This window comes from Caretta caretta, chromosome 20, assembly GCF_965140235.1.
Source record: "Caretta caretta isolate rCarCar2 chromosome 20, rCarCar1.hap1, whole genome shotgun sequence".
In the NCBI taxonomy this organism is placed as follows: domain Eukaryota; kingdom Metazoa; phylum Chordata; order Testudines; family Cheloniidae; genus Caretta; species Caretta caretta.
In genome coordinates this window covers 1,851,623-1,869,789 of record NC_134225.1, presented here as the reverse complement: position 1 = coordinate 1,869,789, position 18,167 = coordinate 1,851,623, and the positions used below count along the sequence as shown (strand labels likewise).

At 57.9% G+C, this 18,167-nt stretch overlaps 2 protein-coding genes across 5 annotated transcripts in view; both read right to left on the bottom strand.

Moving 5' to 3' along the window:
• Positions 1-7,497, bottom strand: part of SPATS2 (spermatogenesis associated serine rich 2) — a 43,437-nt gene extending 35,940 nt beyond the window's left edge. For both annotated transcript variants that reach the window (XM_048831548.2, XM_048831549.2), the window contains exon 1: positions 7,406-7,497. The gene's annotated coding sequence lies outside the window, so the exon portion shown is untranslated. The remainder of the gene's footprint in view (positions 1-7,405) is intronic.
• Positions 7,498-9,138: 1,641 nt separating this feature from the next.
• DNAJC22 (DnaJ heat shock protein family (Hsp40) member C22) lies at positions 9,139-12,910 on the bottom strand. 3 transcript variants are annotated; one of them, XM_075121653.1, is made up of 4 exons: positions 12,716-12,901; positions 11,358-12,310; positions 10,546-10,671; positions 9,139-9,382 (listed from the first exon to the last, which is right to left on the bottom strand). In XM_075121653.1, the coding sequence occupies exons 1-4, from the start codon at positions 12,831-12,833 to the stop codon at positions 9,299-9,301; spliced, it is 1,281 nt and encodes a 426-aa protein (XP_074977754.1). In that variant the 5' UTR covers positions 12,834-12,901; the 3' UTR covers positions 9,139-9,298. The 3 variants fall into 3 exon arrangements, 2 of the variants coding, with proteins under 2 accessions (XP_074977754.1, XP_048687544.2); XR_012665618.1 differs by having other exon boundaries at positions 9,299-9,382; positions 11,335-12,310; positions 12,716-12,910; XM_048831587.2 differs by having other exon boundaries at positions 9,139-10,671; positions 12,716-12,892.
• Positions 12,911-18,167: the final 5,257 nt, after the last annotated feature.

Sequence of the window (18,167 nt, the reverse complement as noted above, 5' to 3'; positions counted from 1 at the left end):
TTGGTTTATTTCAGCAAAGAACAGGACAGCAACTGACTAAAGCAGGAATAGTTCTCTCTCTGCATTGCATTGTTTTTAAATTGAAGAACTGAAGAGGTCACCTACGTTATTGTACTTGCTCCCATTAATTAGTCCAAGAGCCTTGACAGAGTCACCACAGCCAGGTGTGACAGGCGAAACAAAGAACAAAGTACAAAAAAAAGAGAATAATAAGGAATTCTCTGCTACCGTAAATGGGCACAACTCTGCTGAGCCAGCTGGCCCCACTAAAACCTTACAGCCACATTCAGAAGGAAATGTAAAAACTCAGTGAGGAGCTGTCAGTAAACCCCTGCTTAGGCATGTATGCTAAAGACATTCCTGGGATATGGTTTACACATCTAGAGAACAGAGCAACACTAACATAATACAAGAAACGAGTAACACTGGCCAACTGAACGTTATTCCTACAACACAGGTGCTTATACAAAGATATTCAATTTATAAATGAAGTATTTGCTATAACTAAAACTTTACAAGCTAGACTATACAAGTGTTCAAAACCCTTTTTACTTCTAGTCACAGAACCCAAATGTACTTTTTACAACACGAGACATAAGCTCCGAGATACAGAGGAAGCTGCTAGAATACAATAAAGGCTCAGGGTATTTTGAAAGCTGCATGCATAAGAGAGCCCTTTTACCTGTCAGCAAAGCTCTTGGAAGGAAGAAAGGAAGGAAGGAATACAAGCTCCTGTCTCGCTGCCTTCAGCTCTTGGAATTAAATAACGCAATTGGTTAGGTTTTGTTGCCTGAAGCCACACCCGACCCATTAAACTTGGTGTGTGTCAAATGAAATTCAGAAAATAAAATGAGATCCCCACAAAAGCCAGGAAATGTAGTGAAGGACTAAATCTTCAATATTTAGATAGAACAAGGGAACCAGCTCAACTTTTTCTTACTTAGGAAAATTATTGCTTGTAGAAACACTCTCAATGTTCAAAACAGATGTGCTCTGGATCATACGAGTACGTGTAAGTTTCATTTCCCCACCCTCCTGTCTGCTCCCTGGCTGTGAACAGGCAGTACACTGTAAATGATACAAGGATCCTGCTGCTGGAAATGCAGGAACTGAATTGCTGTGGATTTCAAGATAATGCCTGCTCAGGAGAAGGAACGTGATATATGTACACACTTGTGATCACAGAACTAGTATTCAGAAGTCTATTTTTGTAGGATCTTTCAGGAACATAACTATAATGTAAGGTCTTATGCAACATTTATTTTTTAGAAAACAAAACAGCTTCTGTGATTCAGAGTAGTGTGTGAAAGTACACAGGCAATTTTAAATACAGAAGCAACATTTTATCTAGAACACCAGAACAGAGGCAAATCAGGGGGTTATGGGGACCTGGGCAAAAGCAAATGGGAGCCCCCCACCACACCTTCTGCCTGCAGTCCCCTCCATGCCCCCCCGCCCCCAAAGCTCCTGCAGGAGAGCTGGGTCGGGGTACTGGGACTTGCCCCACTCTGCCCACCCGGCGCTCCTGCTGGGAAGTGGGGTTGGGGTGCAGGGACTTGCCTGGTCCCACCCGCCTGGAGCTCCTGCCAGGGAGCAGGGTCGGGGCGTGGGGGCTTTGCAAAAGGTAATCCTCTCCAACTGTGAGGTAAGTTATGTCTTCATTTCAAAGAGAAAATAAAAATAATTGCAGTAATTAAGTCTTGGAAAAAACAAAGGCATTTACCAGCAATTATAAGTTATTCTTTACCAAGCCTGACAATATCATATAATGATACTCTAGTAACGGTTCAAAGGAATATAGACATTGATAAATCCGATAAGCATTAAATGGCTGGCCATTATATTCTCGAGGATGGAATCAATAGTACATTATCAAATGAAACTGCCACGGTGGAAACATAACTTGGATGATCAGAAGCCACTTCCGCTTGTGTTAATATTCAGTTTCAAAAAGTTGTGCAACATTCACAACCAGATGCCTTGTAAATAACTGACCAGCAGGGAAATTGCACCATGGTAGTTAGATGAAAGGCTTAGATAAATCACTTTTGTTTTTAAAAACAAAGTGGAAGCATCTCTTTAAATTCCAAGACTGGTAAAATAACCAAAGGTAGTAGAAGTTAAAAAAAATTGCAAAGGATAGTGTATTTAGTCAGAAAAGATATCCCAACATCTAAGACATTAGGTATAGTATACGTCAATAAAATCTGTATAAAAACAAATATTAACCTTTAAAGCCAGTAAGAAACAACTTAAAAAATAAATTAAGATCTGATTTGTTGGATTTTAAATTACTCCATTATTCAATTTAAATCCACAGATTATGTAGGACCTACAAAGGAAAAAAACACACAATACTTTTTGCTTCTTTTTCTGGCTCTGCAGCAATGAAGCTATTCCCAAAGCTGTGCAGTCACTTAGCTGATTACATAAAATAGGATGCGAAAAAGAAAGAAATTAGTGTTTCTAAAGTAGCTTGAAATTTAGAATTAAAAAAACCACAATGTTTTCCAAATGGAACAACAAGATGAGCAGGGATATATTTTCAAGCTTCTTTATGCCTTTATTGTAGGAAGTACAAACTTAAAAAAATATACTCATCCATAGTCTCTTTCAAGAATACCATGATACTAGGATTGATAATTAGTCAATATTTAAACTATCTGGTGAAAGCTTTGCGTGGGTTATCTATTAAATAAGCTACAAAAGTTGCTTCTGCTATCCTAAAGCCTAAAGAACAAGTCTGCTACTTAGAAGGATTTTTACCATTTTCATGCTAGGATTTCAAGCAAGTAGTGGTTTGTTTGTTTTTTTTCCCCCCTCTTGAGCTTAAACAACATAATTCGTGCTATACAGTAGCATCTGGCTAATTGGCTCTTGAGTAAAGTAGTCCCTTACCAAGCTATTTTAATCTTGTTGATCAAGCACATGGAAGTCTTTGTGATTCTACACACAATACCATTTCACTAGAATAAATCTTTGAATTTGTAATTTATAATCATTCACAAAAAGAAACTATTTCCAAGATACCAGGGTGGCTACAATCAGCAGAGGACTCAAAACACAAAGATGTTTATCCAAAATATTATGCACCCTGCCTTTGTAACACATACACATGGACACTGGATTAAAGGTCAGTTAAGTACCATGTACTAAAAGTGCCCCCAAATTAACCTAGGAATCCAAAGTATCGTATTTTGTCTTACCACAAAGACTACTTAGAGCAGTAACAGGTTTCATATACCTGCTAGGGGTAGGAATACCAAGAATAATTAAGAATACTTACAAAAAAACCTTAAAGTTTTCTTTTTTGCTGTGTCCCCACAAAAAAGCCTGCCTCCCAGCTGAGAGCATCACTTTATCTGTTGGCCTGCACTGGATCTCTGACACTTCCTCTTTAAGCAAAAGCCAAAAAAGCCATAGAATTCCAACTGCCAGCATCATTAAAGCTTGACACAGGCCTCCATCACTTCTCTTCGAAGACTTAGCTTTTCTGCTCCAGAAGAGATTTAAACCTGGTTCACAGGCTAGTGAGCCCAGATGGCCCCCATTGCTGGATCATATTAAAGAAGTTCTGTATTAAAATCACAAATGAGTTTGAGTCCCCATAGTTTAAATTCCAGGGTATTACTAATTAAGAGGTCTCTTGGTTTTTGGTACTGTTTCTCTCCCACTATGTGTGAAACTTGCAAGCTGCTAATTTTAGTATTACATTCTAAGACAGAGTCGGTTCTCAAAGTAGTTCTTTGTAACAACAGAAATGGCACCCAGAGACTCCCCGCCCTTTTGTTGTATTCATCTCGCTTTGTTAACAATTGTAATTAAAATAGAGATAGAGGATGTATGTGGATGGACGCTTGGTGTGGATAATAACTGAATGATCAGGGAGGTACCAGCCTAAGAATCCAGTGTCCATCAGCTGAAGAAGGCGTCAAGTGGAAATAACCAGAGGACCCCAGGAGGGCAGACTGGAATCCACCCAACAGCCTCAAGGATGGGAGACCCAAAGGACAAGATCACATCTGGCAGCACGGAGCCGTCAGGAATGTGCCATCCGCTGATTGATTCAGCACCAGCATGATGAAGCAATTCCATAGACTGGCATAGGAAGAAATTCCTATAAAAATGGACTCTAGAAAGTGAGAACTTTGGGGTCTGATTCTGCAAACCAACTTCCAGGAGCATCAGATGAGCATCTGACAAGACCCTGCTCCCTCCTCATGTCCAGGCCACCTGGCCAGTGGCTTGGCATGAGCAACTCTAAGGCTGGTAACTATAACAACCTTGCAGAACGTGTGTGTGTGAGAATAAATATGAGATTGAATGGAATGTTATAGCTATAACTAACTGCTTACTATGATTCTTTCTGTATTCACAATAAATGTGGCATTTTGCCTTTTCCCCTTTAATAAGATCCTGCTGGTTTTTATTTTATTGGTATAACACCATCACAGACTAAACTGAATGTGCTCAATGTTTTGATAATAGCAGGTTGGCTTTGGTATCTTCTGTCAGAAGAAGGAGCAGAATATGCCCAGGGGTGCTGGAACAAGCAGATTTTTTAAAACCTCACACCTTCTTTGTATTAATAACAAATTTATAAAACACAAGTCTCTATCCCCACTCTTTGCAGGTCACCTCTTCCTTTGTCTTGAATCTAATCAGCCGCTTTCGCTTAGGGACTATACTGCAGTTGTTCAGCAAAATCATAAAAGAATTGAAAGCCACTTGAAAAGTAATCTACAGTTCACCATGCAAGTCAACTCTCCCTCAAAACAGAGATATATGCTGGCAAACCCTTAACTACAGTGGCACCAACAACCACCACTACTGCTGTACATTTGTGATGCAGGGCAAATTAGCTGACCGATGTGTATTACTTCTATGTGGACTGTGTCATATGTTTTCAATCAAAATTGAGTTTTTGACTAAACAAAAATGTTAATGGAAAGTATGATTTCCTTGAAAAAACATTTTTTATTGGAAAAAAAGAGTTTTCTGTTTTCCGACAATTACTTTTCATCAGAAAACTGGAAACTTCATTTTTTAAGCTGTAAATTTAGAAAAAAACAAAAACATTTTGATTTTGTTGAAGTTTTCAACCAAAACTGAAATGTTTTACAGCCAGTGCTAAAAGTTACTGAACCAGCCTGTAAAATATTTCCCCACACACACACACAGCTGCTCAACAGATTCTTTATTAAATGTTACATGTTAAATGGTTTGAATAGTCAGGGAAACCATGCCAAAAACCTGCTGTTTCCAAGCACCATCCGGCCCATTTTTCTCCTCGCAGTGTTACCTGCCTTTCATCAGACATATTCCTGCTGTCTCATTCCCAGTCATCATTTGTTATTTGTACAATAGTAACGCCTGCAGACCCCAACGGGGATCAAACCCCCATTGAAGTGGTTGTCATATAAACACAAGACACCGTCCCTACCCCCAAAGAGCTTAAAGGCTAGGATGTAACAAGTGGGTGTAACATACAGACGCAGGGGGTAAAGGGAAGATGGTGAGAGCAGCAGGACACTTGGCTGTGGATGTGCACAGTGTACAGTATAAATCACACCTATTAATGCCCTCAGCAGTCCTTTCCCACTTGAACAGTTAACACCCGTGACCTTAGTCTCCCCTTTGATGTTTGCCCACCTGCCATTGTACATTTCCCTCATAACCCGGTTCAGCCGTTCTCCCCAACTCCTCGCTCTGCTGTCCTCCATGTCCCCCACCTCTTCTCACTGTTCTATCACCAGACTCCCACACCCGCCCCCAGACTGTCCCCCGCTCCACCTGCTCTCCCCCAGCCCCACTCCCATCGCCCCCTCTCCTTTCACCCTCCCAGCCCCCCCGCACTGCTCTCCCCCAGCCCCACTCCCATCCCCTCTCCTTTCACCTTCCCAGACCCCCCCGCACTGCTCCCCCCAGTCCCCTTCCCAGCCCCCCCACCATCCCCTCTCCTTTCACCCTCCCAGACCCCCCGCAATGCTCTCCCCCAGCCCCACTCCCATCCCCCCCACTGACCCCTCTCCTTTCACCCTCCCAGACCCCCCGCACTGCTCTCCCCCAGCCCCACTCCCATCCCTTCTCCTTTCACCCTCCCAGACCCCCCGCACTGCTCTCCCCCAGCCCCACTCCCATCCCCTCTCCTTTCACTCTCCCAGCCCCCCCGCAATGCTCTCCCCCAGCCCCACTCCCATCCCCTCTCCTTTCACCTTCCCAGCCCCCCCCCGCACTGCTCCCCCCAGCCCCCTTCCCAGCCCCCCCACCATCCCCTCTCCTTTCACCCTCCCAGACCCCCCGCAATGCTCTCCCCCAGCCCCACTCCCATCCCCCCCACCATCCCCTCTCCTTTCACCTTCCCAGACCCCCCCGCACTGCTCCCCCCAGCCCCCTTCCCAGCCCCCCCACCATCCCCTCTCCTTTCACCTTCCCAGACCCCCCGCACTGCTCCCCCCAGCCCCACTCCCATCCCCCCCACTGACCCCTCTCCTTTCACCCTCCCAGACCCCCCGCACTGCTCTCCCCCGGCCCCACTCCCATCCCCCCCACTGACCCCTCTCCTTTCACCTTCCCAGACCCCCCCGCACTGCTCCCCCCAGCCCCCTTCCCAGCCCCCCCCGCACTGCTCCCCCCAGCCCCCTTCCCAGCCCCCCCACCATCCCCTCTTCTTTCACCCTCCCAGACCCCCCGCACTGCTCTCCCCCAGCCCCACTCCCATCCCCCCCACCATCCCCTCTCCTTTCACCTTCCCAGACCCCCCCGCACTGCTCCCCCCAGCCCCCTTCCCAGCCCCCCCACCATCCCCTCTTCTTTCACCCTCCCAGACCCCCCGCACTGCTCCCCCCAGCCCCCTTCCCAGCCCCCCCACCATCCCCTCTTCTTTCACCTTCCCAGACCCCCCGCACTGCTCCCCCCAGCCCCACTCCCATCCCCCCCACTGACCCCTCTCCTTTCACCTTCCCAGACCCCCCCGCACTGCTCCCCCCAGCCCCCTTCCCAGCCCCCCCCGCACTGCTCCCCCCAGCCCCCTTCCCAGCCCCCCCACCATCCCCTCTTCTTTCACCCTCCCAGACCCCCCGCACTGCTCTCCCCCAGCCCCACTCCCATCCCCCCCACCATCCCCTCTCCTTTCACCCTCCCAGACCCCCCGCACTGCTCCCCCCCAGCCCCACTCCCATCGCTCCCTCCTCCATCAGCCCCCTGCCCCCCCAAACCCCTGTGCCCACCGCCTGGGCCCCCCAGCTCCCTTCCACCTCCCCAGCCCCCCCCCCAGGCGTTACTCCTTAGCCCTCCCCGACTCCTCCTTCCGCCTCCCCCGCCCTCCCCCGGGCCCGGCTGCTCCCCTCAGCCCCCGCCGGGCCCTGGCCGCGCGCAGGGAGCCAGACGCCGCCGCCCCCCTCACCGTCTCCTCAGGCCGCCGCTGCCAGGCACCGGGGAAAGGGGGGCGGGGCCCCGCACCGACCCCGGCGAGAGTCAGCGAGCCCAACCAACCAACCAACGGGAAAAGGGCTCGGAGCCACCCAGCCAATGGCGAACGTTAGAGTCGGAAACCCGGGGCGTGGACAGCGAGGCCAACCAATGGCGGCACGGGACACCGAGCCCCGCCGGCCAATAAGGAGCGGCGAGGGGCCGATCCCAGTCCCACCGTCCAATAGGACAAGGCGAGCCTCCCTCGCGTAGCCTCCTGCGCGCCGCAGCCAATGGGCGAGCAGAGCGCTCGAGCCAATGCGGGGAGCGAGGACGGCCCAGGAGAGGGACGTGGCTAGAGGCGGTCGAGGGCCAATCCAACAGCGTCCAAGAGGATACCTGGCTCCACCCCCTATTCTCGCCGGCTCACGCCAAGGGCAGGGCGGGGGGAGCCGAGCTGAGCCGGAAATTGCCGAAGCTGCTGCCACGGACCTGGCGGAAAGAGCCGAGCTGGGCCGGAAATTGCCGAAGCTGGGAGCTGGCCTCAACACTGATGTGCCGAGGCTGGAGCCTGGTGCGGAGCCAGCGGGCCGGCCTCAGGGGGGTCACTGGCCCAGGGGACCCCTGGGCTTTGGGGTCACTGGTCCTGGGGCTCTGGAGTCATTGGTCCTGGGGCTCTGGGGTCACTGGTCCTGGGGGCCCTGGGCTCTGGGGTCACTGGTCCTGGGGCTCTGGAGTCACTGGTCTTGGGGGGCCCTGGGCTCTGGGGTCACTGGTCCTGGGGGGCCCTGGGCTTTGGGGTCACTGGTCCTGGGGCCCCTGGGGTCACTGGTCCTGGGGCTCTGGGGTCACTGGTCTTGGGGGGCCCTGGGCTCTGGGGTCACTGGTCCTGGGGCTCTGGAGTCACTGGTCTTGGGGGGCCCTGGGCTCTGGGGTCACTGGTCCTGGGGCTCTGGAGTCATTGGTCCTGGGGCTCTGGGGTCACTGGTCCTGGGGGCCCTGGGCTCTGGGGTCACTGGTCCTGGGGCTCTGGGGCCATTGGTCCAGGGGGCCCCCGGGCTCTGGGGGACCTGGGGTCACTGTTTCCCCACCTCCAGGGTCCCAGCCTGTCCCATGCATGGAGCCTACTCCCAAGGGGGGCCCTTGGCTCTGGGGTTGCTGGCCACCCTTTTCCATGTCCCATGCAGGGGGCCTGGTCCCCACCCAGGTCCCAGCCGGGCAGCTTTGGCTCCGGAGTCTCTGTTCTGTCAACGCCAGGGTCCCACGTCCCAAGTAGCATCCCCGGCACCACGTTCTGCCCAGGTTTTCCACCCCGAGGGCCCCACCACTGCCCTCCTCAACGCTGTTGGATCTGTAAAACAGCAGGCCCTTCCTGTCCTGGGCTGGATGGGAACGAGTGACCCAGCAGCCAAAGGCCCCATCCCCTGGAGCCCACCAGCCCTTCCCAGTTCTGACCTAGCCTGGCCTTTGTAACCTCTGCCCTCGACGCATCACAGCACAGGCCACCCCAAGCCCCACACTCCTCCCTTCTCCGCACTTCGCCTGCGCTCTCCGCTCGGGACCTGTCCTCTTATTCTGTGGAGTGGCCTCAGCCCAGCTTCGGGCTTTATTTCCTTTATTTTTGATTCTCCTCTTTCCACCTGCAGCCTGATGCCGACACCTACTGGGCACCCAGGGCATCACAACGCCGTCAAATATCAATGTACCGTTCCCACATTCAACCCAAAGTGCCTCGTTGGTGCAGTTTATTTGTAGGACAAGCGGCCGGCAGGCCCAGAGCAGAGCCCGGTGTTGTCCAAAGATAGGGTAAAACACAGTTCCCACCCTTCTTGGGGCAGCGAAGTGCAGAGCCCCCACGCCACCACCAAGTTCAGTCCAAGGGCAGTCGTCAGCGACACGTGGCTTTGTCAGTGTTTGGCCCCAGTCGTGCGTGGGAGCCGCTTGTTGGCCCCGGCTGCACATGGACCCTGGCCTGTTGGAACAGGAGCGGGTGGCAAATCAACACCAGGTGCGTGTTTGCCTGGTCAGTTATAAAACATTGCTGATGCAACTCCACCCCCTGCATGCGAGCTATCGGGCTGGCCCTGAGAATGGTGTAAGCTCAGCAGGGAGGGGTTGTCGGCAGCCAAACCCAGCATTATCGGTCCCTGCCCTGAAGAGCGTGCAGTATAAACAGACAGGACAGACACAGAGTGGGAAGGGAAACAGGGATCAAGTGACCTGCCCAAGAAGTTCAGTGGCAGAGCAAGGACTAGAACCCATGTTCCTGGCTGCCATGCCAGTGCTCCAGCCACGAGACTAAGCGACAGCCCTCGAAAATTACAAAGGAAAAACCCTGCTTTATTACACACCCTGGGCCCAATCCACAGTCCCTTGTTCTCAAGGGGAGCGACAGGGTGCTGAGCACTTTTGGCCATTTCACTGAGGCCCTTCTGATAATTTGCCCCCCATCCCTGGTTTCTGATGAGCCCCTGCCCATGTCAGCCACCTTCCATCTCTGGATCTCAAAGCACTTTGAAACCAGTCACCTCAAACCCCACCTGGGGACCAGGCACTAGCCCCCTTTTACAGCTGGACTCACTGAGACCCGGGAGGAGACATGCCTGGCACCACGTCACACGATGACTCAGCAGCAGAACTAGGAACGTCACCCAGGAGGGCTGATGGCCAGTCCCCTTCTCATAGGCAATGAGTTGCCATCCAGCGAGCCACCTGCCTTCCCCCCCACCCCCGCTCAGGAATGGGGGGGGGGGAAAGCACACACTACAAAAGCCTTTCTCTTGCTGCCCTGTGCAATGTGCCAGCCCGGTGCCCTGTCCGTCCCTGCCGCAGGATTGAAAGGAACCTCTGAAGTTACTGCTGCTCAGCTGGGCCCTTTTCCTTTGCATCTGGCTCCCTGTTTTGCATTTCACCCTGTCTGTGAGGCAAAGCTAGCCTGGTCAGTTTCACTTCCTGGTTCTCATGCCCTTCCCGGAGCAGTGCTGGGGGGTGGGAGGAAAGCAGGCACAGTCTCAAAGGCTCTATCGCAAAGCGGTGGGAGGGGCGCAGCAGCTGGGCCTCCCCCACCAGGGGTGCTGCCCATCATGTGGGCTTGGCTTTCCTCGGCTGCACGAGGCTCTCGTAGGCTGCCTGCACCTCGATGAACCGTCTCTCGGCCTCCTCCGCCCGGTGTTGGTTGTGATCCGGGTGCCAAAGCTTCACCAGGTCCCGGTAACTCTTGTGAATCTCCTCCACGGGGGCGCCGTCCCGGAGACCCAAGACCTGAGGGGTTGCAAGGAGAAATGACCCCACTGGACTGGCAGCGGGGGGGGGGATGCAGCGAGTCTCTGAGCTCTGGGGTCTTCCCCTTAGGGGATTGGGAGGGGAGCTGGATCCAGACTGGGGACACTGGAGACCCAGGAACTGCAGCCCACCTGGAGACTGGGCCATGGCAAAGGATGGGCAGTGCAGGCTCAGACTCCCAGGCCAGGCACAGAGCTGGGCAGTGCAGGAGATCCCCTGCAGCAGGCGGTCACGTGAGCCCGCTGGGAGCAGCACAGCCCCTAGGGGGCGCTAGTGCTCAACGTGGCCCCGAAGGTTCGGGAAGCCAGGTGCTTCCCTTCACGTGGAACTGGGCGTTGAATGACTCCCACCCGCACCTGCTCTGTGCAAACCAGAGTGGAAGCCGCTGCCCCATCAGGTCCCGCTGGTTTCCCTCCCAGACAGAGCTGGGGATCCAAGGGCCCTGACCCCCGCTTTCCCCGCTGCTCTAACCATTAACCCCCAGCACAGAGAGAGCAATAGAACCCGAGAGTCCTGGCCCTCTGGCCCTTGCTCTAATCACTAGCCCCCACCCCCCTCTCTACACTTCTCCTTTGTCCATGTAAACGCTAGTCGGCACCCTCGTGCTGTGACCTGACGTCCCCGCGGACGCCCACTGCTCACCCCAGGAGCCGGCAACTCCCCACCTTGTACGCCAGCGGCTGCCGCTCACTCTGGAAGCTCTGCACAAACTCATAGACCTTCTCCCACTCCTGGAAGGAGCCGGCCCCGAAGCCCGCACCCTCCGTCAGCAGCCTCCAGGCGCGGTAGGGCAGGAGGAGGAGCTGCTCCAGGAAGCTGCCCAGGGACGGGAAGAAACTGAGCCGAGCCAAGATGGTGCCAGTGACGTGGGCGACATAGCCGGCAGTGGCGGCTGTGTTGCTGAGGGCGCAGTAGGCCAGCGGGGCGGTGAAGGCCAGGTAGGCCAGGCCCAGGTGGTACAGCCGGGAGCGCAGCGTCTTGCCGGTGCCCCGGCAGGCCTTGTAGCCCCGGCACTGCTGGGCGGTCACGCTGGCCGTCAGGCTGACGGGCAGGATGGCCAGGGCGCGGCCGTAGAAGATGGGGGAGGTGAGGAAGGCCGCCGCCAGAGTGCTCCTGAGATCCGAGGTCTGGTCACCCACGCTGGAGACCACGTGCACCCCCAGGCCCACGGCCAGCGGCAGGGCCAGCAGGTAGAAGCCGGCCAGGGAGGAGAGGCCGATGAGTGCCACCAGTCCGAAGTAGATCCCCACCAGGACCTGGCCGAAGAAGCGCATGGGGCTGAGGGCCGGGGGCTCCGGGCCGCGGGGCTGCGGCTCCCGGGTGTCATTGGCGCGTGCCACCCAGCCGGGGAGCTGCCAGAACTCCCAGAGCCAGCCCACCCCGAAGCCCCCCAGGGTCAGCATCCACAGCAGGGCGTGGCTGTCCCGGCCCAGGTAGATGTGGTGCAGCCCGACGGGGCCCCCCAGCGCCCACAGGGCGTAGGTCACCAGGAGCCGCTTGGCCATCGTTGTGGGGGGTTGGCTCACACGGGCTCCGATGCTGGGCGGGGGGGGTGGGACATCATCCCCTTGCGATGCCCCCCGCTGGCTGCTGGGAGTACCGCAGGTGTCCTGCCACCCTAAAGGAGGGGGGTGGAAGAGATCATTGCGCGGCATAGGGGGCGGGGGCAAAAATCCCTCCTCCCATGCCTCCCTCCCTAGCCGGACACCTGGCCCAGGCTGCCCCTCTCCCCCCAGCCCTGCCCCCCATCCAGGTGTGCTCAGTGCCCCGGCATTCACAGTCACCAAACAAGGTCCCTCTCCACCCCAGGTGCCCCCTGCCCTGGGAGCCCTCATCCCGCCCGGGATTGGGGCCAGCGGGGGCTTGGAGACGCCTCGATGTCCCCCACTCGGGACATCAGGGAGCCAGGGCCAGAGTGAGCTGGGACGGGGGCACCCGGAGAACAGGAACAGGGAGCAGAATCCACCCCCCCCAACAACCCCCGGCCCCATCCCAGAGCCGCCCTGCACCTCGGCTCACATACCTCTCTGCACATACACCCAGCCAGGGGCCCCCGGACGCAGGCTGTGGGGCGGGGAGGGGGCTGGGCCACCAGGACTTTGCTCCCAGGCTCCCCACACCGGGTTAGACTTTGCCCCCATCCCGTGAGTCCGGGCGCTGACTCAGTGGGGCTTGGCGAGGGCTGGATTCTGCCTGCACCTAACACCCACTCGTCAAAGGGCACCGGCCTTCCCAGCAGCCTCTGCAGCCCTGGTGGGGCTCCCTTGGGGGAAGAGAGGGCAACAATGCAGCCCCCTGGAAATGGCTGGTGGAAAGACTCCTGACCCTCACTCCTCCGCTAGGCGCCAGATCACTGCAGCCCTGCCCCAGGGCCTGAGCTGTGGGGCCAGCATGTCCTTCCTGCCCCCGCTCTGGGCCCAGCTTCGCTGCCAAGCCCGGCTCTGACTTGGCTCTAAGCCCTGGGGCCCGGGAGGTTCGTTTCCTCCCATCACCTGGATCTTCCGCACCAGGGCCCAGAGCCCTGCCCTGGTCTCGTGGGGCCTTGTGCTTGGGCATCCCTGCCCCTGCCCTCCGGGCCAGCTGAGGCAGGATTCAGGGGCTAAGGCCCCGACCTCTAAGCACTGGGCTTCCCCACGCTGTCTCCCAGCTCTGGGAGCCATCCGCCCGCGGGGTCCGTGGGAATCCCCCACTGCTGCGGCTCTTTGCTGTCTAGCATGAAGCTGGGCGTCGAGTCCCCTCTGCTCTCCATCTGCTCCCCTCTAACCAGGGCCCTGTGCTCCCCAGGGTCCTGCACACACTCCCCGGCCAGAGAGAGCCACGAAGGAAGGGGGGGCAGGGTAACCTCAAGACCAGCACCCTCAGGTCGGAGGCAGCGGATGGGGAACCGACGTCCGTTTCCATCTGGGGGTCATTCCCAGCACAGGCTCTTCAGCCCCGGGCTGCCACGCAGCCCCCGGCTGGCGCTAACCAGCCGCTGAGCCAGACCCTCCTACAGCACCCTCCACCCGCAGCGTCCTGCCTGTGTGCAGCTGCCCCGCCACTGAAATGCAGCCGCCTCTGGGTGCCACTAGGCAGCTGTATTGTTACCGGGGTGTCTCGAGGGGCCACGCTGCACAGACACGGAGAGGGGAAGTGACTCGCCCAGGGTCAAGGTCAGGGGCAGAGCCAGGTGTCCTGAGTCCTGGTGCTGGGCCCCCACCACTAGGCCTAGCTGCCTGGGCACTGGCCAGAGGCAGAGGGAAGGGCAGGCGGAGTTTGAGAGAGGGCCCTGGCTGCCCAGTGCGGCCCAACGAGAGACCGGAGTGGGGGGCTGGACCAGGCTGAGTGTGTGTATGGGCCAGACAGACAGACATTGCCTGGCTAGAGCCTGGAGCAGGGCAGTTTCCCAAGCCAAGGGCCTGGCCCCAGCCTCCCCGGGTCCCAGCCACGCCGAGGAGCGCCAGGGGGACAGGCTGCTACATTCGCTAGAAGATGGGGTGAGGGACCCTGCCCCTCGGGGCTTGATCCTGCCAAGGGACAAGTGCCCCTTGGTTCTAGCCATTGCGGGTAGACCATCTCGGATGCCAGGCGACTCTGGGGCATGTGGGCCCAATGGGCCCACATATGGGACCCAATCCTGCAAAGCGCTGAGCACCCTAGATTGCAGGAGGAGGGGCCATTCCCACCCCAGGGTGGGGGGAAGACAGCTCCCAGTGAACCTCACATGCAGCTGGGCTGGGAATCAGGCCCTGGGGGGGGACCCCCGCTAATCAATTCATCAGCTCCCTCTGGACCCCGCAATTGATTCATCCTTCCAGCCTCCGCCCCGCTTTTTCCTCCTCGTTAGTGTGGCCAAGGGCCAGGTCCAGCGGATTTCAGAGGGTCTCTCAGCTCATAGCAAGTCCCCCCCTTCCCCCCCCACCCCGCATGAGGCCAGCGGCGCAGGGCCTTCTATTTACATGGATTAGCAGGGAGCAGGCCGCCAATTTGCTCTAATTCATTATTAATCAGCCCAATCTCCAGCCTCTTCCCGCGCTGTTGACTTAGCTGCCTGCTGCTCCCCCCATGCAAATGGGATCCGGCCTTCGCTCGTGGTGGGGGGGCTCTTGAGAGGGATTCTTTGATTTCATTGCCCCCCCAGGCTCCCAAAGAGGGGGGTGGAGCGGGACTTAGCGGCTGTTCCGGAGCCCGGGGCGGGAGTCCGACGCTGGGGTGCAGGCGGCTGGCTCAAGGGGGAAGGGAATGGGACCTGGGGGCACTAGTCCCAGCTCAGTGGGGGGGGGGTAGTTGTTACAGCGGAATCAGGGGATCAGATCCCTGGGGGGCTAGGCCCAGCTCTGCCACCCAATGGGCTGCGTGACCTTGGGGTGCACGCTGTCCCTATCTGTGCCTCAGTTTCTCCAGCTGTACATCAGGGCTATGGTCCTGACCCCTCCCCGCACCTCACCCCTCAGCCCCCCACCTTCCCCCCACGCCAGCCTCTCAGGTGCTCCCCCAGTGTCCCCCTCACACCAGGCCCCACCCCACTGGCATGGAAGGAGCCGGAGCCCACCTTGGCAGAGGAAGGGGAGAAGCGGGGGAGGGGGTGTGACGAAGCAGGACTGTTCTTAATGTTTCCTCTGAATGGTGTGGGGGTGCCTCGGTTTCCCCTAGGCAGTTCTTGAGTATCTGGGTGGTGGGGTAAGGGTGTATGGTCGTTGCGGAGCCCTAGAGGGCAGATGTGTGCAGGGGTCTGGACACAGAGAATGGCCAACACCCTGTTTCCTGGACACTGATGGCCTGGGCCCTTCCCCCCTGCAAGGTGAGAGCTAAAGGGTTGGAGAACAAAGGAATCAGGTGACCTCCTGGCCCGGGACAGGGACAAAGCCCAGAGGAGGGGGGCTGGAGGGGGAGGCAGTTTGGGGCTGGCTGGGGACATGGAGTGAAGGGCAGACGGGGTTGTCTGGCTCACTGCCCCCCAAAATGGACCCAGCTGAGGGGTCCTGTTCTCTACTCCTACAAGCTCTGTGTTAGACCATGTTCCTGTTGTCTAATAAACCTTCTGTTTTCCTGGCTGGCTGAGAGTCCCGTCTGACTGCGGAGTTGGGGGGGTAGGACCCTCTGCCCCCCCCAGGACCCCGCCTGGGCGGACTGGCTGTGGGAAGCGCAGGGAGGGGCAGAGGAGGTGAAGGCTCCGGGGTCAGACTCAGGAAGGGGGAAGCCGGGTGAGCTGTGTGTCCTGCAGACAGGCTGCTCCCCGAGAGGAGACTCCCCCAGAGTCCTGCCTGGCTTCATGGGGATCAGTTCCAGAGCATCCCCCGGGGACTCCGTGACAGGGGGGGCGTCTCTCTCTCATCCCAGCTCAACCTGCAGCTGGGGGGGGGTCGGATTTATCCACTGGGGTGAGCAGGGGGCTAAAGAGCCACAGTGGGGTGAAGGGGGTGGGATGGAGCAGCGGGTGCAGGTGGGGTGGATGGAGCAGGGGGAGGGGGTAAATGGAGTGGGGGGCGCTGGGGGCCCATGGAGGAGGGGGGGGGGATGGAGTGGGGGGACTGGAAAGCTTTGACTTGGAGGAGCTTGCGGGGGAACGAAAAGGGCAGATGAATATTCAATCCCCCCCAACCTGGGGGGGCGCTGAGCTCTGCAAAATCTGGCCCCGGATCTGAGTTCGGGATTGCCCATTGGGAGCAGAGGGAGGCTCTGGGGGTGTGTGTCTGGGGGTGACCGGTGGGGGGAGCCATGGGGCAGGGGCTGCACAGGGGTTACCAGTTGGGGGGGGTCCTGAGGGGGGGGCAGGGATACCCAGTCAGAGGGTTGCATCCTTGGATCCTGGGGGCCCCCGCATCTGGGTCTCTCTGTCCGTCTGTCCATCGGGGCAGGAGTTTCCGGGCTGCCTGACAGGGCTGTGGATGCCCCCCAACGCGCCCCCCCCCCGAGCCTGTCTTATGCCATGACAGCCGCGTCTGCGCGGCAAGTCCCCCGGGCAGCGCGGCCGAGAATCTTCCAGCGCCGCGGCCCAACGCTTGGCTGGCTCCGAGCTCAGCCGCCCCGGGGGGCTCCCAGGGAGCAGCCAAGGATGGAGCCAGGCAGAGCGCAGCCCAGCTGGGCCGGGGGATTTCAAGCGAGGAGCTGCTGCCTGTGAACGGAGCCGATGGGGGGAGGCTGGGAGAGGGGCACATGGGGCTGGATTCTGCCCCTCACTCCCAACCCGCAGCCCCTGCACGCCCAGCCCTGGGCTCCCCCCTTCCCCAGCTCTGCCGGTGCCCCGCACTCCCGACCCGCAGCCCCCTGCGCCCCCAGCCCTGGGCTCCCCCCCCCCCCAGCTCTGCCGGTGCCCCTCACTCCCGACCCGCAGCCCCTTGTGCTCCCAGCCCTGGGCTCCCCCCTTGCCCAGCTCTGCCGGTGCCCCTCACTCCCGACCCGCAGCCCCTGCACTCCCAGCCCTGGGCTCCCCGGACCCAGCTCTGCCGGTGCCCCTCACTCCCGACCCGCAGCCCCTGCACTCCCAGCCCTGGGCTCCCCGGACCCAGCTCTGCCGGTGCCCCTCACTCCCGACCCGCAGCCCCCTGCGCCCCCAGCCCTGGGCTCCCCCGACCCAGCTCTGCCGGTGCCCCTCACTCCCGACCCGCAGCCCCTGCACTCCCAGCCCTGGGCTCCCCGGACCCAGCTCTGCCGGTGCCCCGCACTCCCGACCCGCAGCCCCCTGCGCCCCCAGCCCTGGGCTCCCCCGACCCAGCTCTGCCGGTGCCCCTCACTCCCGACCCGCAGCCCCTGCGCCCCCAGCCCTGGGCTCCCCCCACAGCACACACACACAATCTCTCTCTCACTCACTCAGCCTGTAACAGATTTCCAGGCCGGCTGCGTCTGCGCACTCAGGCAGATCGATTGCTGGGGTGGGGGGCGTGGGGGGGGCGGGTTTCCTGTGTCCGTATTGATTCTTTTAAGTATCTGGATTTAAAAATGTCAAATTTGCCATTCCATGTGGGGCCAGATCTCGCGTCTGGGAATGAAACACGAAGGGATCGATGGAGTTGTGCCCAGAATGAGAAAGGCCTGATTGGCTTGCACAAGCGCCCCTCCCTCCCGCGCCGGCTGCCCGCCCCCTGCCACCCCCCAGCTCCCTAGCATCTCCCCAGTCCCTGCCTGCCAAATGCCCCCCTAGAGCTGGGGATAGAACCCAGGAGTCCTGGCGCCGAGCCCTCCCCCCCCAACCACTAGACCCCACTTCTGTGCCAGAGGTGGGACAGAACCCAGGAGTCCTGGCTCCCAGCCCCCTGCTCTAATTTGGGGGTGGGAGCTGGCACATGGTTGCCAACCCTGCCAGTGCAGCCGGCCGGCCCAGCACACAATGGGTTAACCTCCCCCCACCCCCAGCAGCTCCAGCCCTTTATCCCAGGCAGGGTTTGCCAGTTGTCAGGGAAACGCGGATTTGGCATTTCTCCGCTGCCCGCAGACAGGTGCCTGACAGTGATGGGCCGTGGGCGCAGCCTGGGACCCCCGGCGCCTCTCCCCACCTA

Bases quoted from the DNA above. Each gene is read 5' to 3' on its own strand.
- DNAJC22 (XM_075121653.1), bottom strand. From the start codon at position 12,833: ATGGGGGCAAAGTCTAACCCGGTGTGGGGAGCCTGGGAGCAAAGTCCT. The intron at 10,672-11,357 runs GTGGGGAGTTGC...GCAACCCCTCAG, and splicing joins GGCAGCCGCTGGCGTACAAG to GTCTTGGGTCTCCGGGACGG. The intron at 9,383-10,545 runs GTGCAGGCAGCC...CTGTTCCAACAG, and splicing joins CCGAGAGACGGTTCATCGAG to GCCAGGGTCCATGTGCAGCC.